The 20,807-nt window shown below is 35.4% G+C and overlaps 2 protein-coding genes and 1 long non-coding RNA gene across 5 annotated transcripts; 1 reads left to right on the forward strand and 2 right to left on the reverse strand.

Annotated features, from left to right (window-relative positions):
- Positions 1-201: 201 nt before the first annotated feature.
- Positions 202-3,577, reverse strand: LOC129298650 (coatomer subunit beta-1-like). Its single transcript, XM_054937072.1, is given in 4 exon segments — positions 202-553; positions 555-932; positions 1,317-2,317; positions 2,320-3,577. Coding segments are annotated over 4 exon segments (2,709 nt in total). The 5' UTR covers positions 3,371-3,577; the 3' UTR covers positions 202-274.
- A 556-nt stretch (positions 3,578-4,133) lies between these two features.
- On the reverse strand, positions 4,134-13,578 carry LOC129298652 (transcription initiation factor TFIID subunit 7-like). Of its 3 annotated transcripts, XM_054937074.1 has the most exons (7): positions 13,453-13,531; positions 12,358-12,411; positions 10,589-10,705; positions 5,567-5,700; positions 5,365-5,484; positions 5,151-5,222; positions 4,134-4,593 (listed from the first exon to the last, which is right to left on the reverse strand). In XM_054937074.1, exons 3-7 carry the CDS (start codon positions 10,701-10,703, stop codon positions 4,429-4,431), a joined length of 606 nt encoding a protein of 201 aa, XP_054793049.1. In that variant the 5' UTR covers positions 10,704-10,705; positions 12,358-12,411; positions 13,453-13,531; the 3' UTR covers positions 4,134-4,428. The 3 variants fall into 3 exon arrangements, with proteins under 3 accessions (XP_054793049.1, XP_054793048.1, XP_054793050.1); XM_054937073.1 differs by lacking the exon at positions 12,358-12,411 and having other exon boundaries at positions 13,453-13,578; XM_054937075.1 differs by lacking the exons at positions 12,358-12,411; positions 13,453-13,531 and adding an exon at positions 12,859-12,882.
- Positions 13,579-19,745: 6,167 nt separating this feature from the next.
- On the forward strand, positions 19,746-20,581 carry LOC129298651 (uncharacterized). Its single transcript, XR_008590403.1, has 2 exons — positions 19,746-19,846; positions 20,392-20,581. It is a non-coding gene; the product is annotated as an uncharacterized LOC129298651 (long non-coding RNA).
- The last annotated feature ends 226 nt before the right edge of the window (positions 20,582-20,807 follow it).

A 20,807-nucleotide genomic window follows, 5' to 3' on the forward strand; every position in this document is an offset into this window, starting at 1 on the left:
ATGCCATTTATTCCATTATCTCAACCATCAAGATACCATCATCAATTGCATATGACACAGAAAAGTAATTTAAGGAAACAAATCTCATGTATCATATCCTAGCACTCAATACCTGCTAGAGCAAATTATGCAGATAATGAACTTTATTTATTTAATAGTATTTTGATTTTATGAGATTTATAATCTAAAAGTTTTGCTTTATTTTATTTTGGGATAAGGTTAAATATCATTATCCAATGAGTTTCCTATAAATGCTGCATCAACACATACTTGATTACAATACCACCAAGGAATACGTGATCATTGCAAGGATTGATTTGTGAGCCTTTTTATTTATCTGTAACGAAGGCATGAGCAATAAACAAGTAGCTCTATAGATATCAATTGCCACTGAATAAGAGATAAAGGGAGGATATACCTTGTTTTCCCATTCAAACTCAGCCCACATGGTTCTAAATGCCACATCAGCACAAGATGCAGGGGATATGTAGTCCATTATATCAATATGTATGTCATTGAGCACTATAACTGTTCTCTCAAGCACATTCGAAGATGTTTTCATAGACTATGTTACCAAATATAACCCCTGTTTCTGTGGAAGACACCTTGATATTGGCCTTAATCTGTTTGCTTGACTCTGGAGCTAGTGTATAATTTTGAGGGCGCTCAACAAGTTTGAGATCACCCATGGTAGCCAACTCCAAACACAAATTCTGAAGGGTCTCCTTGGTTCGATTGATGACTGTAACATCAAGAACAATGTCATAGTGGTGTACTGTTACGTAAGCCTCAGCATAAACTGGATCACTAAATCCAGTAAGCTGAAGAATGCGGTTGAGCTTATTTGCATCATCACCATCCTTGGTGAACTCTCCAGTGGCACGCTTGAGATCATCATGAACCTCATCTTCAAGCTCAAGTTGACTCATACCCTATATTGGATAAAAAGAAACTAGTCAACAAAGCTTGAATATTCAAAGAAAGAAAAACACAGATACAGTGCTGAACACTAACTGCAGGTTTAAGTTCAGTACAAACATAGGTTGAAAGAAACAGATACACTTGATCGGCAGAAAAGTAAAAGAGTGATTTATAGATGGAAAAGAAGAGTTACAAAATTATGGTGTAAAGGGATTTCATCATCCATGACATTCAACAATGGATCAGACATCAGGACTTCACATCAGCATAAATGTGATACTCTTCAAAAATTATTTATGAGGAAACCATCAGAAATGAAAATTTCAGAGCATATAATTAGGGGCAATAATTCAATCATATGCACTTTAAAGAGTACAAAATTATTGCCAACATACCTTCCTGCTCTTCAAATGGTAAAAATCAATAAGATCATCAGGCTGTGCATTAGTTATTTGAGCCTTTGCTTTAATCTCCTCAGTTTCACGATGCTGTTTGTCAGCAAGCATTTTAACAAAGTTCTGTCTGCATGACTGCAGCCATATCTTCCTTACATCATCTCCCGTATTACAAAGCAATCTAATGCAAAGGACAATCCTGTCATAAGAATCATCATCAATTGGATGTGGAAGAATTGACGACTGGCCCAGCTGCAGCATTGAAACCATGATCAACAAGGCCTGCATAGTTGCTCTGTTAACTTCAACTTTTGAAGTTTGAACCTCTTCCAACCTTAAGACAAGTTTTGTGAGTGTACATGCGATAACTGCCCCAAGAAAGAAATCTCCTGACAGAATCAGTGATCTCAAGTTCCCAATGAAAGTCAATGATCCCTGCACAAGGGTAGGTGGTGACATAGCAGTTTCCAGAGCAGCGCTTTGGGTGGCATAGGTCCCATCAGCAAGAATAGCAGGCCTCCTAGAAGACATGGACACAGAGGTTGAGCTCAACTGTTGCGTGGTTTTTGCTGTGTCTTGGACCTCTCCTTCCTCAGTGGGCGTATAAAATGGCAGGTCCCCAAGACACTGCTTAATAGTTGCAATTCCACTTTCAACTTCTGAAAGTGAGAGGCAGTATTCACCAATTATCCATAGAGCACATGAACACACCCTTGCAGCGCGAATTTGATAGAAAGTATCCAACAGCCTGGTGATTATTGAAATACGTAATTTTGGATTTGTTTCAATGATCTCACGCACGAAAACAACAACATCCATGGCTGAAGCCACATTACTATCTCCCAAGAAATCCATCAACAGGTGCACAACAGTGCTAGCAACCTCTGGGAATTTAATAGCACAAGAATGTATAGCTTGCACCAGCATCTGCCTATACTCACCATTCTTCTCATGCTCCCCACTCTGCGTCTTCATAACTTCTTTCTTTAGCATCATAACACCTCATCAACGTTCCTAGGAGTTATCAAGTCCAAAACAATATCAATCGTCTTCCTCCTAATATCAAGATTTGGACTTGAAAGCGCTCTAAGAACATCCATAACCATTTCCACCATAATCTCCCTATTTGAAGTTTTCAGTTCATTGAGCCTATCAAGTACGATAAGTTTAACATTATTATCACTTTGAGAAAGCAAAAGTTGACAATAAGTACTAGCTGCAGCTCTAATAGCAGTAGGGGCAGAGGAGAGTGACACCAGGGTGCTGGCACATTCATAAATGACAGCAGTGGATGGAGCATTCAACAAAGATATGATAATCTTTATATATTTTCCCTTCTCACCTTTATTCGACCTACAGACCTTCCTAATCAGCTCCAAGACAACCATTTGAAGTTGCTCACCCCAATCATTGATTCTATCAATATTGGTAAAAAGGTAACTAACTGCGCGGTCCTGAGCACAATTAAAGAGCATAAGGAAAGCGTTTCGCTTACTGGAAGGATCCTGCTCTGAGGACAAGAACTTCTCGATAATTTCCGGAGCACTATCGAGCAATTGCTCACCTTGGGGAAGCTTGTAGACGGACATGACAGCCAGCACGGCATTTCTTCGAACAAAAGGATGGCGATGCTCCAAATTGGTCAGAATCGAAGGGATTAACGGCTCAATGATCTCGGTCTCGTTTAATCGACAAAGGAACCGCAATGTGACCCCGCGAATGTACTCATTGGGATGCTGCAGATTGTTGCGAAGGTTCTGGCAAATTAAAATCATCTCAGGAAGAACCTTACCCCTCGAATCGGTTTTCTCAATGATCTCCAAATAGAGAAGGAGAAGTTTCTGAACGGTGTGGTCTTCGGAAGGAAGCACATAGCGGATGATGGTGATGAAAAGTTGGGGAATAGTCTCGCCATTGAGCAAAAGCATGATAGCCTTCTTCAAAGCGTCAACCTTGGCGGGGACATCATTTCCTTCGAGAGCTTCTTTGATCTCGTTGGCTAGTGCTGGGGTGCCCTTGTCGAAGTGAACGAGTAGAGTGCAAGACTTGTCCATTGTCCACGAGATTTGGATCTGAGAATTCAGAAACCTTGCTGCGTCAGATCTGAAATCAGAGCTTGGGAAGCAATGAGAATTTGGAATCTCTGGAGCACGATCTGCCTCGTGCTTGCCAATACGGAATTGGATCAGAAAGGGAGAGAAGCGAGAGAGAGCGAGCAGATCTGTGAGTTCATGGCATCGTTCCTTGTCTGAAACTAAGAAGAAGAAATGAAAAGAAATTACAAAAATAAATAAATAAATAAATAAGGGGAAAAAAAAAGTTTTGCTAGGGAGGTTGATGGGCCGATTCGAATCCGGTCGAGTTTTCCGGGTGACTTTAAGTATCACTATTCTAAGTCCAATTGGGCCTCAAATGAACAGTAGGTCAAGCTTAGAAAAAATATATATATATATGGATTAAAATACAATATAATCTTAATTATTTTCTAATATAATCTAAAATTGTAGTGTGTGCGTGTGTGTGTGCGTTGGCAATATCTGTGTGTGCGCGCGTGTGTAACTGCCTAAAATCTCTATGTGACTTATGAATAGCTTAGTGATTTGAAATATTTCATTGGCAATTTGGTATCACATTTCGCGCTTCAATGTTTCATTATTTGGTGACATAATTAAAAAAACATACAACAATCTAAATTGAAATATAGGGGAGTTAAAAAAAAAAACATTATTTCTTATGGCTAGTTTTTTTTCCTGAGAAATCACAAGATTGATAGTTGCCAAACAAAAGCAACCGACTCACACACGCATACGCGTAGAATAAAACCACTGTAATTTTACTGTTACATATTTATATATTGATCATCATCATCTAGGTCAGTTTTTTTAACAGCATGCAAGAAAACTGAACTAGTTATAAATGGTCTAAATGTAACCAGCAAATTAGCAGTTACAACACATGATGCAGAATGGCAAATCCACCTAGTTGGCAAAAGTAAAGTGGATCTTTTTATTTACACCATTCAATTTGATAGAAAAAGCCACAGAATGCGAGCTTTCATCATTGCTGCAGCACAACACAAGCTTCCTTTGAGACGGGCAGCTGATTATAACAATCAAACAGAGTCATCAGATTCATCAGAGTCACTCCTGTCAGGCTCCCCAGCATTTGTAACAGTCTGGGGAGCATCATCTTTTGCAACAGGTGCTGCCGCCGCCGCCTTCTTATTAGTGCCTCGACCATTCTCTTCCCCTTCTTCCTCTTGCTCAGCTGCTTCCACATGTGAATCTCAGTAAAGGAAACAATCCCAAAAAAAAAAAAGAAAAAAATCATCAAATCATAACTATAAATAACAAACTCAATTTTCATTTCAGGGCTGGCCGTGTAACATCACAACAACTCCCTAGCATGTCTTCTTTCTTGATCTTTTGGTCATGTTCTCCCCAAATGCATGAGAGAAAAAAAAAAAATAGGCCTATTTTGTATGCATCAGGAGGGACAGAGCCAATAGGTCAGGAGGGAAAAAAACTGAACCTACTACAAAGCCCCAGGCTTTTGTAATTGATGTAGAGAGCTACTCTAGTTCATTCCGTCAACATGTCAAAAGCACTTCTCCTTTACCCTTTCCTAACAAAAAGAAAAGTTGAGCTCAAAAATAAGCGAGCTGCTATAAAACCACCTTTCTTTTAAATCACATGACCATTGGCATAACAAACTATTCCCATTTTCACGCAAAATGTAGACTAAATAAAATGTGGACTCGTGAGTTTGCATTAAGAGCTGGAATAAGACTTTTGTTCAGCTGAACAAAAATTGACTTTAACAACCAACAAGGATATCAACATTGCCCGCTGTTCCTCCAGCCATGATATTCAGAAGGTCTTTCTCAACCCGTGATACAAACTCAGGCTGCAACATGTAAAAAGAAAAAATCATAAGATCAGAAAAGAAAGATAAGCAAAATCCTTTTACCTTTTAATCCCAAATTATGAATGCTAGATCAGGAAATATATTTATGTAATAAGTGATGTGAGAATATTATTATTATTACATTTAGATCTGGTTCTCTTCGAAATCTACGCTTGCGGGCATCTCTCATGGGTGGGGTGAGACCATGTCTGTACTCGATCACATCTGGAGCAGCATCACCAGGTTCTCTAACCATAATCATCTGTTTCAACCCAAGATATTCATCTAGCATGATTACACTTGAATAGTTGAATCGATATTAACATTCTTAAAGGAAAAATTACCTGACCAATATCAGCGGTCTTAATCAAGCAACTATCATCATATGTTTTGTAGGATTCCACCACACAAGGAAGGTCCAAGAGAGATGCTGGGAAATGATCATCCCCAATGGCAAATGTACCACTCCTCCCATCCTCTGTTGAATGGAAAGAAGAAACGTGAGAATAAAGAGAGATTATACTTTACAAATGCAAACAAATAGAGAGCTATGCATTCAACATATCAAGAACAAAATAGAAATCGAAGTGTGGAACAGCAATACCAATAACTGAGGTTTAGATTCCTAATTATTGTGTATAGGGGATATCAATCCAATATAGTAACACATGAGCAGTAAAACAATGGTTGGTTTTAAGTTGGTTTCTATCTAAGGAGTGGATGTGTCACAATCAGGAGTACTCAGATTAACTTATACAAATTCCTATTAATTTAGCATGAAAGCGTAATGTATGTTAAAGTTGCACAAGATTGATGTCATGAATGTTAATCACACATTGGCAAGTTAACTTGCACAAGTTAATTAGATTGACATCTTATACCAAAAAGATCAAATTGTAGGATTAGACCATGGATTGCTAGACCTTTGATGACAAATAAAGGTAGAACAACTATTCAAACATGAATAACAAAAGTCATAAGTTGCAAAAGTCACAAACCTCGTGCATTAACACAACCCATAAGAAATCAAAATGACAAAATCCATGCATTAAACAAATCATAATTCATAAAAGTCACAACTCACAATATATATATATATATATAATTAATAACATTTAACTAAACTTAAAACATGCTCTATAATCAAGTCCATCAATTTCATCCTCATCGTCCATGATTCCATTGTCACCTTCACCACCATCAATAGCAACAAGGCATATGGGCAAAGGCATGAATTCCATGGAATTGGACAAATTCCTTAGGTACATCTATGGAATCCAATTCAGGCTTTTTTGGCGGAATTGGATTCCTTGAGAATCACAATTCTAGACCAAACATGCTCAAGGTCAAAATCCATTTCCAATTATGATTCCATATTAGGGATTCAAAGCTACCAATCGAGTGCATGAAGGATCTACCACATCACACCAATATTCCAATCCAGCCTCAAATCCTCAATTTAATGATCTTGGATGGCCTATCAAGTTGAGAAAAGGAGCAAGATCCCATACCAAACATCCTATTGGGAATTTTACGAAAAATGATCATCTACATTGAAAGCTTTCACAGCCAAAATTTCAGCAGAACAAGTTCTCAACGATATAGGAAGATATGAAAATTCTTGCATGGAGAGCTGCAATTGATGAATAATGACAGTTTGACTAACGGCAGTTTGAACAAACAAAATGCATGGTTGGTGGCAAGCAGATTCATCCAAACCTATAGAATTGACTATCAAGATACCTTTGCACCTGTGGCAGAATTTAACATCATCAAGATATTGCTTTCTTAGCTGCAAATCTTGACTAGCCGTTATATCAAATAGATGTGAAGAATGCATTCCTAAATGAAAAATTAGAAGTTTACATGGAAATTCTCCCTGGATTCAAGAATAGGAGAAAACAAGAATAAGGTGTGAAGGCTATGGAAATCACTATATGGCCTCAAAACAGGCTCCTCATGCATGGTTTGAATGATTTTCCAAAGATGTACAAGGGTGCGGGTACTTTCAATGTTAGTCAAATCACACTCTACTCATAAATCACAATGATGGAAGGAAGGCTATCTTAATAGTCTATGTCAACGATATCATCATTACCGAAGACAATCTCAACAAAATTGAACACCTCAAGAAATTACTTGCAACTGAGTTTGAGGTAAAGGACCTTGGGTCCTTAAGACACTTCCTAGGTTTGGAAGTAGCATGGTCAAAGAGTGGGATTCTTGTGTCACAACACAAATATACGCTTGATCTTCTTCAGGAAAGAGGGATGCTAGGTCATAGGCTAGCTGCTACATCCATGAAGTTAAATCACAAATTAGGAGTGAGAGAAGACTGCCCTCTGTGGACAAAGAAAGATAACAACGTCCAATTGGGAAACTGATATACTTATTCTATACTAAACCTAACATAGCTTATCCAGTCAGCATAGTAAGCCAATTTGCCAGTCAACCCAACATAGATCACATGTGCGTTGTGATAGAGCTGGTGATTCCCAAAAGATTTGCCTGTCATTTCCTAAGGCTTACAGTAGACAATCTAAGCAGGGAGGTGATTTAGAGAAGACTAAGACCAGTAGTCAAGATGTTTATTTGAAGGTTTATAACTGTAAGATTCAAATCATAAAAGAAAAGTCAGGTTAGGTGTAGCCTAGGATATGGGTAGTGTCAGTAGGGGTAATGACTCTTTCTAACTCTTTAAATATGTACTTCCGTGATGAGGGATGGGGAGGACTTTTGGAGAATTGTGGTCAAGTGAGGAGAGTTCTGACCTCTCGAATGCCAAACTAAGGGTGGAGAAGATCATCTTTTCTTCATCATTTTATCTTTCTAGAGAGGCCAGTGTTCATGTTGCTGCTCAGATGGTGTAGTTTATGTTGTTTCATGCTCTGTAATTGCCATCTAAGTGTAGTTTTCAGCCTTTATTTTGATTGTAATCCCACTCTATTGTTCAGCAATAGTAATTTTTAGTTACATTGACAGTGTATTCTCTGGTTTTGCTTGTTTTTAAGCTTAATAGAGTAGAGGGTTCCATCACATTGTCTATAGAATCCTACAGTAACTAAGTCTAAACCAGGATAAGGGTTATACTTCAAAATAGGGACTCATAAAGGCATTGAAGTGTACTCAAATGCAGATTGGGAAGGTCCTAAAACTGATAGAGGATCCACTACAAGGAATTGTACGTTCATATGGGGTAATTTGGTAACTTGAAGGAGTAAGAAAAAACCTGTAGTTTCAAGAACAAGTAGCGTTGAAGCAGAGCTTAGAGCACTAGCACATGGCATTTGTGGAGGTTTGTGGATTGAACGATTGTTCAAAGACCTCAAAATGAGTTATGATGAATCAATGCAATTCTTTTGTGACAATCTAGCAACCATAAGGATCACCAAGAATCCCATTCATCATGATTGGACCAAGCTTGTAAAAATCGATTGCCACTTCATCAAAGAGAAAATGGTAGAAGTAAAATATACTCCAACAAGGCAGCAGATTGCAGATATACTCATAAAATCCTTAGCCAAGACCAAGTTTGAGAACCTAGCAAGCAAGCTATGAATGATTAGCATCCATTCACCAGCTTAGGGGGGTGTTGGTATACTCCAATGGGCTTGGACCAAATGCTTTTCAATCCATTAGTTATTAGGGTTTAATTATGCATATTCCATTTTTATTATATTTAATTATGTTTTTGTTATTAGGAATTACTACTAGGATATTTTCAAATTCTAGTAGGATTAGATTCAAATTTATTGTTGTAACCCTAGGCTCCTATATATGTATCATGATTATGAGGAGAATAAAATAATTTGAGATATTAATTCTCAGAAAGTTTCAATCCCCAACCTCATTTCACCTTTTCTATAACACCCTGAATTTTCAGACTTTCTCTAAATACTTCTCCACCAATGGGAACAATGACAAAGACCAACCTTCTACCTAGAGCTGCGAATACAAGCAGGCTCAGCCTTTAAAAGCCTGAGCCCTAAAGCCTGATTCTCCATTTTGAGCTCCATGTCTCAAGCCCGGCCCTTATATGAAGGGCTAAGGACCTGGCTCACAAGCCCTTTTTTAAAAAAATAAAAAAAATTAAAATAAAATTAGACATTATAAATTAATTAAAATATTCTAAAATTAAAAAAATTAAAATCCTCATAATTTTTTAGAAATTAAACAACACAAGAAGTTTAGTAATAAAATTTAAATCTTGACTAAAAAATAGTTCATTTTTTATAAATACACAAACATAATAATTATAGAAAAATATCAGAAATTTTATACTATATACTAATATTTATTAAATTATATTAAATTAATTTTAGAATAAATTAAAATTAATAATAATATAATGCGTGTAGGATTAGGTGAGCAGGTCATAGGCTTCAAACACGTGTTCCACTAAAAATAACAATAATAATAATAATAATAATAATAATAATAATAATATAAGAGAGCTTGAAGGGCCGCCCAAGTCCAAGCCTTTTTTTACAGGGCTTATCAAGGTCAAGCCCTTAAGCCCAATTACTTTAAAAAAAATTCATTTTCAAAGCTCGAACCCTTATTTAAACAGGGCTTTCAAGCCCGGCCCTTATTCCCGGCTCTACTTCTACTAGTGTCTGGAAAGGTTTCCAGGAGAGTAAGGATAAGTTTGACACTCTGTTCACAGAAGATAGTAGAAGATTTGAAGTGCACGGTGTCATAACCATTTTCACCACCACCCAAAAAAATACCTTTCATGTCACCTTAATCATTTGGCTTCCTTCAACAGAATCATGTTTATTATACTTGAGTTTCCTTTCTTTGCTATCACATCTTTCCACTCTAGTAAATAAATTCTCTAATGAGCAACCACTGTGCACCAGATTAGAGAAGAAGGAGAAGGTGACTAAAGACAAAGGAGATAGATGCTTCTAGAGACAACTGGAGACGATGGAGGCCTGCTGAGAAGGGAAGGGCTTATGGTTTGAAAAGTTTCAATCCCATGATTAAATTTTCAATGCCACCTTCCCCATGGGTTTCGCCAATCTCATCTACATAGGTTTCACTAGTCCCAAGTAGCAACCAATCCATTGTACCAAGCACTCTATTAGTGGGCTAACCCAATACCACCTACCGAACATTTAGCTGAGTCAAAGCTTTGAAAAGCATAGCTAATAACATAAGAATATGTGTATTTGTCATGTGAACCTAAGTTCATCTAGAGACTGATTTCAAAATCCTTCTCTTTTTATGTGTGTGCATGCATGTGTGCACCACATTTACATAAAGGAGAAGAAAAGACCGTGTGCACGCACATTTAATAAAGGAGAAGAAAAGACCGTGTGCACATAAATGCAAAAGTATTCAATGATAAAGAAAATGCTCACCAGGAAATGACAAATCTAATGACTTGTCTTCAGATGAAGAAGCATTTTCATTGAGAAGACGCTCTATACGCTCAGCAACAGCTGGTGGAACTCTAAGTATGAATTGCTCCTCCATGACTTGAAAAAATAATTTAAAAAGGGAGAGAAAATTACAAATCTAGGAATAGCTTTGAATCCAGCAAGCTTTTTTTCAACAAACTCAATGTAAAAATTGCCTAACAAAGTCAAGGAAAATATAACATCAGTTAATTGATATAAATGTAAGGGAAAATTAATCATTTGACCCCTATTGTATTCATTGTGACTTGGCATCTTGGTGCTTATAATTTTGATTCAATTGCAACTCATTTTTTGAATTTTAATTCAGTACAACTCAATCTCTATAGTTTTAACCATTTAAAATATTAGTCCCTGTATTTTAGAAAATAAAATTATAAGGACTAAAGTTATTTCTTGAAACTTAGGAACTAATGTCTTAAATTACTAAAACTATAGAGACTAAGTTGCATCCAAGTGAAAACTATAAGTGCTGAGTTGCATTATTAAGTTAAATTTAAGAATTGGGTTACAACTTAATCAAAACCATAGGGACAAAATGATTATTTTTTCCTAAATGTAAAATGCATACTCGCATAGCTCCTTCAACATAATATGTCTGGGCATTCAAGTCCCAAAACTGCAATACTTTTAGAATTAGACCAGCTTTCTATTATTTTCATTAAGTTTCTATTAAGATCCTTGCTTACCTGCAAATTATATCCACTTAGATCACTCAACAACATACAGAGATTTCAGCATAAACCATCCAGATATGCAGCAGCAACTGAAGTGAGCTTTTTGTTTCACTCAACCAAAAAATTTTCTTTGTTTCACAAAAACCAAATATCTCCACATGTAAAAGCTAGGTTACTGTAAAGAAAGGTTCTCTACTATATGACTGAAAGGGATATTATTAAGAAGGCATCTCCTTTTGTTTGCTTTTCCTGATTGCTACAACCTAATAAGAAAATGACCCTTTGCATACAATTATTTAAGTCAGGCTCCAGAAAATGACCCTATTGTCTCTTTCGCTAAAAGGTCTTTCATCACAGACTAGATACCTGCAGATGTAATTTTCTCATTGACGAACTGACGTTTAATGAACCATGTGGGGGAATCATACCACATGAGGAGCAGAAGACGGAATTCTAACACTACATATCACAGACGTAATTTTCTCATTGATGAATTTTTATGAAGTCAATATCTTTGCAATCCCTATGCACCACTGCAGCCCTTATACTAAGATCCAAAGTTACACAAAGCTCCCAAGACTTTACCAGAATGAAGAAGCTGACAGGAATAAACTTCTGGTCATGTAGAGGAATAATTTAGCCCATAACTATACATCTCTCATTAGGTTTCTTCCTCAGACAATAAGTCTATACATTCAAGAGCAGATGAATAATTTGCCATGTGACAATATCAACAGAAAACACTGGCTATTCTATAACTTTGTCCTTCATTGCTTTGCTCCACACTACCAAGACATGGGCTCATAAGCCAGCAGCCCCAAAAAAAAAAAACTCGGGAGGGGGGGATCAACATCCAAAAGAAAATTATAGCACCCGTTTCACCATATACATTGCCACTGGTGGAAGAAGTAAGGAAAGAAATTGTACCAACTACTACTTCAAGCGATCCAATTCCATTTACAACCTAAAAAGAGGCCGTTTAAACCATAAAAAAAAAAAAAAAGGTTTCAAGCATCCAATTGCGCTGTTGCTCACCTCTCGCTATCTGATTTCCCAACAATTTACATCCTGTGTGCCATCAACTTACATCTATCCAAATTCGAAAGTAGTTGAAGTGAGTTTCCTACGCAGCTTAAATTTTAAACTTGCATGTTGAAGATCGAAGCTACCACATGAAGAATGGAAAAAGCATCTTTTTCCTTGGCGTATACGCAACAAAACTCAAAAAAACAGACACAGAGCATCAGGAAAACAATACACTAGCTAGCTAAAAAGCAAAATGCTTTAGATCACATGAGCTACCTTCTTGGAGACATTTGTCACAACATCAAACCAATTTAGAGAAGTTTCAGCCCATTTAAAAAGTTTTAGACACCCAAAAGATAGAACCTTTAATTTAGAAACTTACAAAGAGTGGCTTCCCTCAATAGCGATATATTTAAGCACTGACTAAAATTATTTCAAACTAATCGAATCAAACTGTTAAAAAAATATGTACTATATGGTTTAATGCAAAATATATGAAGGATGAGATACAAGTGGATCTCCTCCCTCCCGTGCGAGCATGCCAATTGCAGGTCAATTGCCTTGTTCTCCTCCGCAGATTGATCTGAAAGACAAGCTTAATCGGGATTTATTCCGTGCACTTCTTCCTCATTGGAAAACCTAGGCTTTACCAATTTTGATTCATATTGCTTCTCAAAAATTAGACGAAGATTAGAATTGATTTTATTATACCGGACCAGGGCAGAATTCCCCCCCCCCCTTCTTATCATAAATTGATACTGAGAAATTTGTTAACAGATAAAAAATGAAAAAAGCTCCCATGGCAGGAAAATATCTCTTTTGCCACACCCTCAGCTACTACGTTTTCTTCTTCCAGCGACTTCGACATGGTTTTACATCCCCGCCTCTCACTCACGGAGACTTACGGCCTTACTACAGATTACGGCCTTAACTACAGTCTAGAAGCTCAGAATCTCTATTAGCTATTCACTGCTTCTCCCATTCAAAGTGTGCAATGCTGGGTTCACCATTCAAGCCTTTGGTTCAATCTAACGGAGTGAAGTTGGACCATGACACGCAATTGAGGAGCACGCAATGGAGAGGAACCACATCGAGATGAGATACCTGCAACCACCGATTGAGCTTGCCCCTTCCTTTTCCCCTCGCGATCACGACGGCGATGAGCTCAATCTTCCCGGAGAGCCCTAACACGATGAGATCCAGACCTATAATTGCGCCCTGGCGTTGTTTGCGTCCTTCCCTGCTGTGTCGTTGAATTGATTTTGATTCTGCTAATAAAGCTCACTTTGCTTGTCAAAACAAAAAACAAAAAAACAAAAGAGCACTTTTATTTTTAAATTTTCTAATTATACTTCAGATTCTGCAAATTTTCTTGTGGTAAAAAGAAGAAGAAGAAGAAGAATTATTTTCATAACATAGGACATGATTTTTCGTTGGGGAAACGATAAGTAGATTTCAGAAAATTAAATTAATGATAGTTATATCCAAACAAATTTAAAAAGAAAAAAAAAAGAAAGAGTTATACATATCAATTTAAACAGTTATAATATAAATATTATATTTATATTTAAATACTTACTTATAATTAAAATTTATATATTTATAATTATATAAATGAATATTTTAATTTAATTTTTTAAAAAATTATTAAAAATTTATTGTCATTAATTTAAAATTTTAGATCTAATTATCATTTTCATTTCATTTTTTATTTTTATTAAAATACTTTGGATTAAAAAAACGTTTACCTATAATTAAAATACTTTCTCACTCCAACTTTTCCTGCCAATGGACTTTTTCGAGCTTCCTCCAAGTGTCAAAAGTCTAAACTTGTTTCTCACAAACCAGAAGTTTATTAATGAAAGATATATAATTATGGGAAAGTCTTGGGGGCTTTGCGTAACTTCGGAGGTGTGTGTTGATTAAAAGTCTCGTTTGCCTTCCATTTTTTCTAAACTCCTTCCACCGATGCCCAATATTCAATTAACCAAGGATTTAAGCCCAAACCATTCATTCTTACCCATTATTTTGAAGCCTCTCACCTTGATGGGCTCAACAAATTGAGCTGATTTTATTTTTAATATTGTAGAATATTAGTCGGAAGAAAATTATGTTTCCTTCTTCAATTTTCTTTTCAAAGAATGTTTCAGCCACCTTGAGAGGAAGAATGAAGACAATTTTTAATATGAAAATCTCTAATGATATTGGTACTTACTCCTTTTTAGTTTTGACAAAAAAATTCACATATCAATTTAAGTGTTTATTCTCATAAAAATATGTTATTTTTCTTTTTTTACCCTTAGTCCAATTATCAATACTGAAATAAATTAAAAATGATGATCCTCCCTATAAAAAGCTGATCAATAAAGAATGACTCCAATTATAAAACTAACCAATAAAATTGCTCCATTCTATCTTCCTGGATAGGCGCACATGACCAATAAAATGTCTTTCAGAATGATAATCATCACTAGAATTGAAGAGTATAAAAGGCGTTGGATTTAAAGCGAAGGAAATCTCGTTGCTTTGCATTATCTTACTACAAGAGTATAAATAGTGAATCAAACAAGTCCAGAGCGCCATTTCTTATCGTCGACCATGCTCTGTTCAAGCTCCAATAAAACAGAGACAACACTATGCATAACTCACCTTCTCTACCTGACTTAAACCTTGACCCATACATTGATGCCTTGGTCATCTTTTTTGGAAGAACTACTTGAGATGGGTGAAGATGAAGTTGATCACAGTGATGCTCTGCCTCTCAAAGATTCTTCTCCAGACATTATAACTAGTATGAATGCAACTTTTATGCTCTGCTTCATACTACCTTACAAATATAATACAACATTCATAAAGAAACAATGACAAAATAAATTTTAGACATTGTCCAGGTTATGTAGGCGAGCGTGTCGTGAATGCAACATGCAACAAATGCAAGTTTTAAGTAATGAGGAACGCAGAGAAATAGGGCATTATCTTCTTCACTCAACAAGCGATAACAAGCTCAAAGGTGGTGCAACTAAGACCCTTGCTTCCATGTACTCAGTCGCTATCGATGTTATTCAACGAATTTGATGTAAATTTAGAGAGACATTTGACCCATCTCACAATAAAGCAAAGAAATATGAGCGGAAGAAGTTTGGAATGGATCTTCAACGAATTCGTGAAGTTCCTCTATCACAAAGGATGACCTTAAGATCTTCAGCTTGTACACTTGGGATAAATAAAGCCTACTAATCAGACTTTGAAAGCCAGGTATTCTTAGAAGGCGCTCTAATTCAATCAAGCCTCATTTGAAAGAGAGGCACATAATTGAAATAGTGAAGTTCTCATATCTATGCTTGAAGATAATAGCATGTCGCATGACCTATATTTAAAACAATGTACAACATTGTGCATATTGATGAGAAGTGGTTTTATATGACTACAAGTCAGATATTTTTTTACTCGCTAGCAGGTGAAGAGCCATATAAAACATGCAAGAGTAAGAATTTTACTGGTAAGATGGTGTTCCTAATTGTTGTTTCTCAACCAAGATTTGACAATGAAGGAAATGAAACTTTCTCTAGTAAGATCGGGGTGTTTCTACTTGTGACCAAAGAGCTAGCAAGGAGATCGAGCATTAACAACCTGCAGGCGCACTTGTAACCAAACCAATAAGTTCAATGAACAAGGAAGTGAGTTGGTCATTCTTGATTGAGAAAGTAATACATGCCATAAAATCAAAATGGCCAAGGGAGCATGTAGGAGAAAGAATTTACATACAACAAGATAATGCCCCATGCCATATTGATGCAGATGATGAAGAATTTCTTTAGGTTGCAAGTGAAGATGGCTTTGATATTTGTTTAGTCAATCAACCTCCTAATTCTCTAGATATGAATGTCCTTGACTTAGGTTTTTTGGCTAGTATTCAATCATTGAAAAATACAAAGCACCTAAAACTATAGATGACTTGGCTAGGGCTGTGGAAAGAGAATTCGAAAGTCATCACCTCCAAACTTAAATAAGATCTCTCTTACTCTGCAGACTTGCAAGGTAGACATATTGAAAACAAGTATTTCTAACAACTACAAGCTTCAATACATCAAGAAAGAAATGTAGCTAAGGGAAGGCAATCTCCTTGCTCAAATAAAATGTGATCCATCTATTGTGCAAGGAGCCAAGGACTACTTAAGAGAAGTTGAATATTGGGGAGAGTAAGCATATCTGTCAATTGGAATCTTCCAATGAAAAGAGATGTCTTTTGATTTTTTTTAAGACTTTTTATGATGTTTGATATTGTTAGCCATGGTTAAGATGTGTTTTGAATTTTTTTTCACTCTTCAAAATTAAATTCTAATGAATTATAGCAAACTAGTATTTAGCTTGATTTTTGTCTAAAAAATATTCTAAAATTATCTAAAAAAACAAAACAATAGAAGAGGAGAAAATTGCATAGCTAAGAAGGAAAAAATTTGATAAAATCCAAAACATATAATGTAACAAACCCCTAATAATAGGCAGGGGAAAGATACATGTAACATGCTCTTAATAAACTTCTTACTATCTTTCTCTCCCCTCAGTCTGCTTCATTGTAGTCCTTTGGAAATTTATTTAGATCAAACTGTGTATCTCCATTGCTCTGTTTTCCAATTTGGTGTGACCTATCAAGAAGTTTTAAAAATATTATTAGAATTGACTTCCTCCTCTTTAGGCAACTTGTTCAAATCGAATTTTATGACAGGTTCCTCTCAATCAAACAAATCTTCAACAATTGTGAATACTAGGTCTATCATGGAGACCTCTTCCTCGCTTGGCATCTTGTTTAAATTAATGTCATGGAATGCTTCATCACGATTAATAGAGTCTTCAACAACTGCATCAAGAGAATTTGCAACATACTCTTTGCATGGTAGTTTAGCCTCTATAATCAAAGTCAAAGAATTGGAACGTTAGATGATCACCATAAGGGCAACGAGAATAAGGTTGTATTTGTTCCAAGAATGGCTTTCCAACTTCATCTAATATCGTTGTATATTCCATGTGCATGCATTCATTCTTTCATAGTAAATCGTGCACAATAATTAGTAAAGATTTACACAAGTATCTAGGTTCATAATTATAAAGGGTAAAATGGAAAAAAGTTTTACATGTATAAGACTGCTTATATTTTAAACCAAGTTTAGTTGGGAGAAACTACTTATATTTTAGACTAAAAGAAGTATCTAGGATTCCCTCTAACAAGGCCAAAAGAGGCTAAAGATAGATTTCGATAAAGGCTAATTGCTTGACTCTTGTAGGACATGCGACCCTTGCAAAATCCGTCATTAATTCCATCCCTTTGTATCCAATGCAAGTGGCTAAGATTCCTAATTCCATTTGCAATGAAATTGAGAAGCTGTAGAGAAATTTTATCTGAGGTAGTAGAGGACAGGGTATAGGTAGCGGTAGGAGATGGAAAGTTGCTTGAGTCGTGCCGAAGGATACTATCCTTAAGAATTATTTTGGTACTGGTATAGCAAACCTATAGTTCTCCAAAATTAAACAAGCACATCCTACAAGTTAGCAAGGGCATAGAACAACACAGACTAAGAAGAATACTCAAGTAGAACTTAGCACAGACATACAAGGCAGAGGAGGGAAGAAGTGGCTCAAAAACTCAAGAGCCTAGCACAATCGTTCTGTCATCATACATGCCTATATAAGGCTAAAGTCTTGGACATGAACATTGGGCATTCAACTACTAGAATAATGAACCATTAAGCCTCGATGACTCACTCATAAACCAACATAAAACCTTGATTATGCACACATAACTCCTGGAGCCGTTGGGGACAAACATGTAATAAAAATTGATTACACAAATCCATTTAAGAATCTTTTAAAGACAAAAATGGTTGAGGTTTGAATTAAATTTGAATCAGTCCTGAAACATGAACATTGGGCATTCAACAATCAGAATAATGGACCATTAAGTCGCGGTTACACACTCATAAACTAGCATAACCTGATTACGCACACATAACTCTTAGAGCCATTGGGAACAAAACTGTAAATGAACTTGATTAACACAAATCCATTTAAGATTAACGTAAAGGCTAAAACGATTGAGGTTCAAATTTAAATTTGATCATGTAAAAAAATAAGGTTTTCAGTAAGTTCATTTAAATAATAATTATTTATTTTTTGTAAAAATAATCTGATAAAAGAAACCTTAATGCCTCTTGAACTCTCACGCAGGGTGGAAACATCCTGATTTTTATATAATAAAGAAATTGTGGAAATTTAGGTTGTGAGGAAAAAATGATAATAATAGGAATTTATATTATTTGAGGTTATTTAGAAATAATATTATGATTAGGTATTTAATTATGAATTTAAAAATTTAAATTTAAAACACATAAGCAATATTTAGTTAATATATAATACATAAATAATTTTTTTTATGTGTGTGTTAAAAAAAAAGAGAAGGTAGAAGGAACAAAAAAAAAAGGGGGGTGGAAGGTTGTTGTTTCTAAGTCCCACATTGGTTAGATGAGGGAAGAGAAGAGGTGCCTTCATGTATAAAAGGAGGGGGTGTGTGCATTAGGAAGCATGAGCGGCTAAGATGCAATTTAAAGAAATTGTAACTTTTGGCCCAAAGGTTTGAATAATTAAATTCAAACCTATAGTTTTTTTTTTAATATAATTTTGGGACTCACAATCCCATTTTTATATTATTTTTCTCTCTTCCTCTCACGTTGCTCGGCGTTTTTTCTCGCAAGGGGGGATTATTTTTCTTTTTCTTCAGGTATGTTCTAACTTTCCTGTTTAGATTAGCATTTAAAAATTTATTTAATACAAAATTAATTTTATAGTTATTTTCTAAATAATATTAGCTTTCTAGTGATATGATTATTTTTAGGATAGAGTAAATATGTTTGATTAGGATTTTTTTTATAGGATAGTTAATCTGATGATATGATGGATTAAAAATATAGGTTAAAACTCTTAGGGATATAATAATATTATAGAATATTTTCTTGAGGTTGAAACTCATGTTTAAGAATTTTTGAGTTAAAATCTAGATCTATATGGTTGAATTTAGTGGAATCTGAGATGTAGGGATAAACCTATGATTATTAAAATATTTATTTAAGTATGAATAGGTATTTTTGAGGTTATAGAAAGGTGATTTGAGGCTTCAGGATAATTTTAAAAATTTAATTTATTTTTGGATGAATTTTTAGAATATAGAAGGATGAAATTGTGATAAGAAGTGATTTGAGGATAAAAAAAATAGTTTATTTAGGGTACGAGAATTTTAGAAAAGAATTTGGAAAGTTAAATGAGGCATAAATCTTAAATTAGTGTTAATATGGATTATAGATCTAAGACTTTCTAACTATTTAAATTAGAGTTATTTATTTTAATGTAAATTAATATATAGTATTGTGAAATAATTATGTAGATTATATTGACAAAGATAGTGGTGAAAAAGGAGTTGTGAAGGGGAACTTGTTATTCAAGACACAAGGTAACCATTATTAATGTGTTGTGATGGGTGTGTTTGTGAATGGTTATGTGTTTTTTTGTTGTTTGGAAAAATATGAATTATTGAAAATAAATACTGTCATATACTTCCGTTAAATCATTGCCAAGTGGGTTAAAATTTATTTTTGTTTATCATGATGAGATATTATATTCGGATATATTTCTGTTTGGATATTTGAATGATGCATGACTATCAGGGTATTTTAATGTATGGTGTTAATGGGAATTTCTGTTCGGTTAATTATTACCACGTGGTAAGCCCTCATTGGACCCAATGAGTGGCGTGTCGCTTGGTCCAACTCACCTTTGGCCGGGTGATTTGGCGTCCGAGCATGGCGAAAGGAGGATATAAGTGCAGTCATGCAAATTAAATACTTGTTCGGTTTGTTTGAAAGTATTGTTCGGTTAAATGTTTTGTGTGCCCACTTAGCAATCGCATGATTAGTTACATCCGCATGCATCATTACATATTAATTTCTGGTTACTGGGACTTTTAAGTCTCATTCCCCGTGGTTAATATTTTTACAGGAGCGAGTCCGGCCGAGAAAGCACCAGAGGTGTAACTATGGTGTATGAGACACCATCTTTTACGTTGCCTCTTATTTTGGATTATACAATGTATCTTGTGCCAACTTAGGACATATCTTCTTTGTGAAGCATGTAAACTCTAATCCTTTTTATTAAAAGTATTTATATGACCAAGAGGATTATGTCTGTCCCTCTTGATTATGATCTGATTTGAATATCATGCCATGAGGATCATGTCTGTCCCTCATGGTTCTAATTGCTTTTTGGAGATATTTTAAGACCTGTGGTATGTCTTGGATGTATCATGGTAAAAAAAATTCTACCATATAATGGTTTTAATAATTTGCGAAAAATCGGTCTGTAAATTTGAGGGTGTTACATATTGGTATCGGAGCATCATGTTTCAAGCCTCTATT

The sequence above is a fragment of the Prosopis cineraria genome, unplaced genomic scaffold, assembly GCF_029017545.1.
Source record: "Prosopis cineraria cultivar Desert tree isolate PC_DT_omini unplaced genomic scaffold, ASM2901754v1 PC876, whole genome shotgun sequence".
NCBI classification, from domain to species: Eukaryota; Viridiplantae; Streptophyta; class Magnoliopsida; order Fabales; family Fabaceae; genus Prosopis; species Prosopis cineraria.

Excerpts from the sequence above, each read along its gene's own strand:
- LOC129298652 (XM_054937073.1), bottom strand. The coding sequence starts at position 10,703 with ATGGAGGAGCAATTCATACTTAGAGTTCCACCAGCTGTTGCTGAGCGT. Across the intron at positions 5,223-5,364 it reads GAAGAGAACCAGATCTAAAT|CCTGAGTTTGTATCACGGGT; the intron begins GTAATAATAATA and ends TACATGTTGCAG. Across the intron at positions 4,594-5,150 it reads GAACAGCGGGCAATGTTGAT|GTGGAAGCAGCTGAGCAAGA; the intron begins ATCCTTGTTGGT and ends TGAGATTCACAT.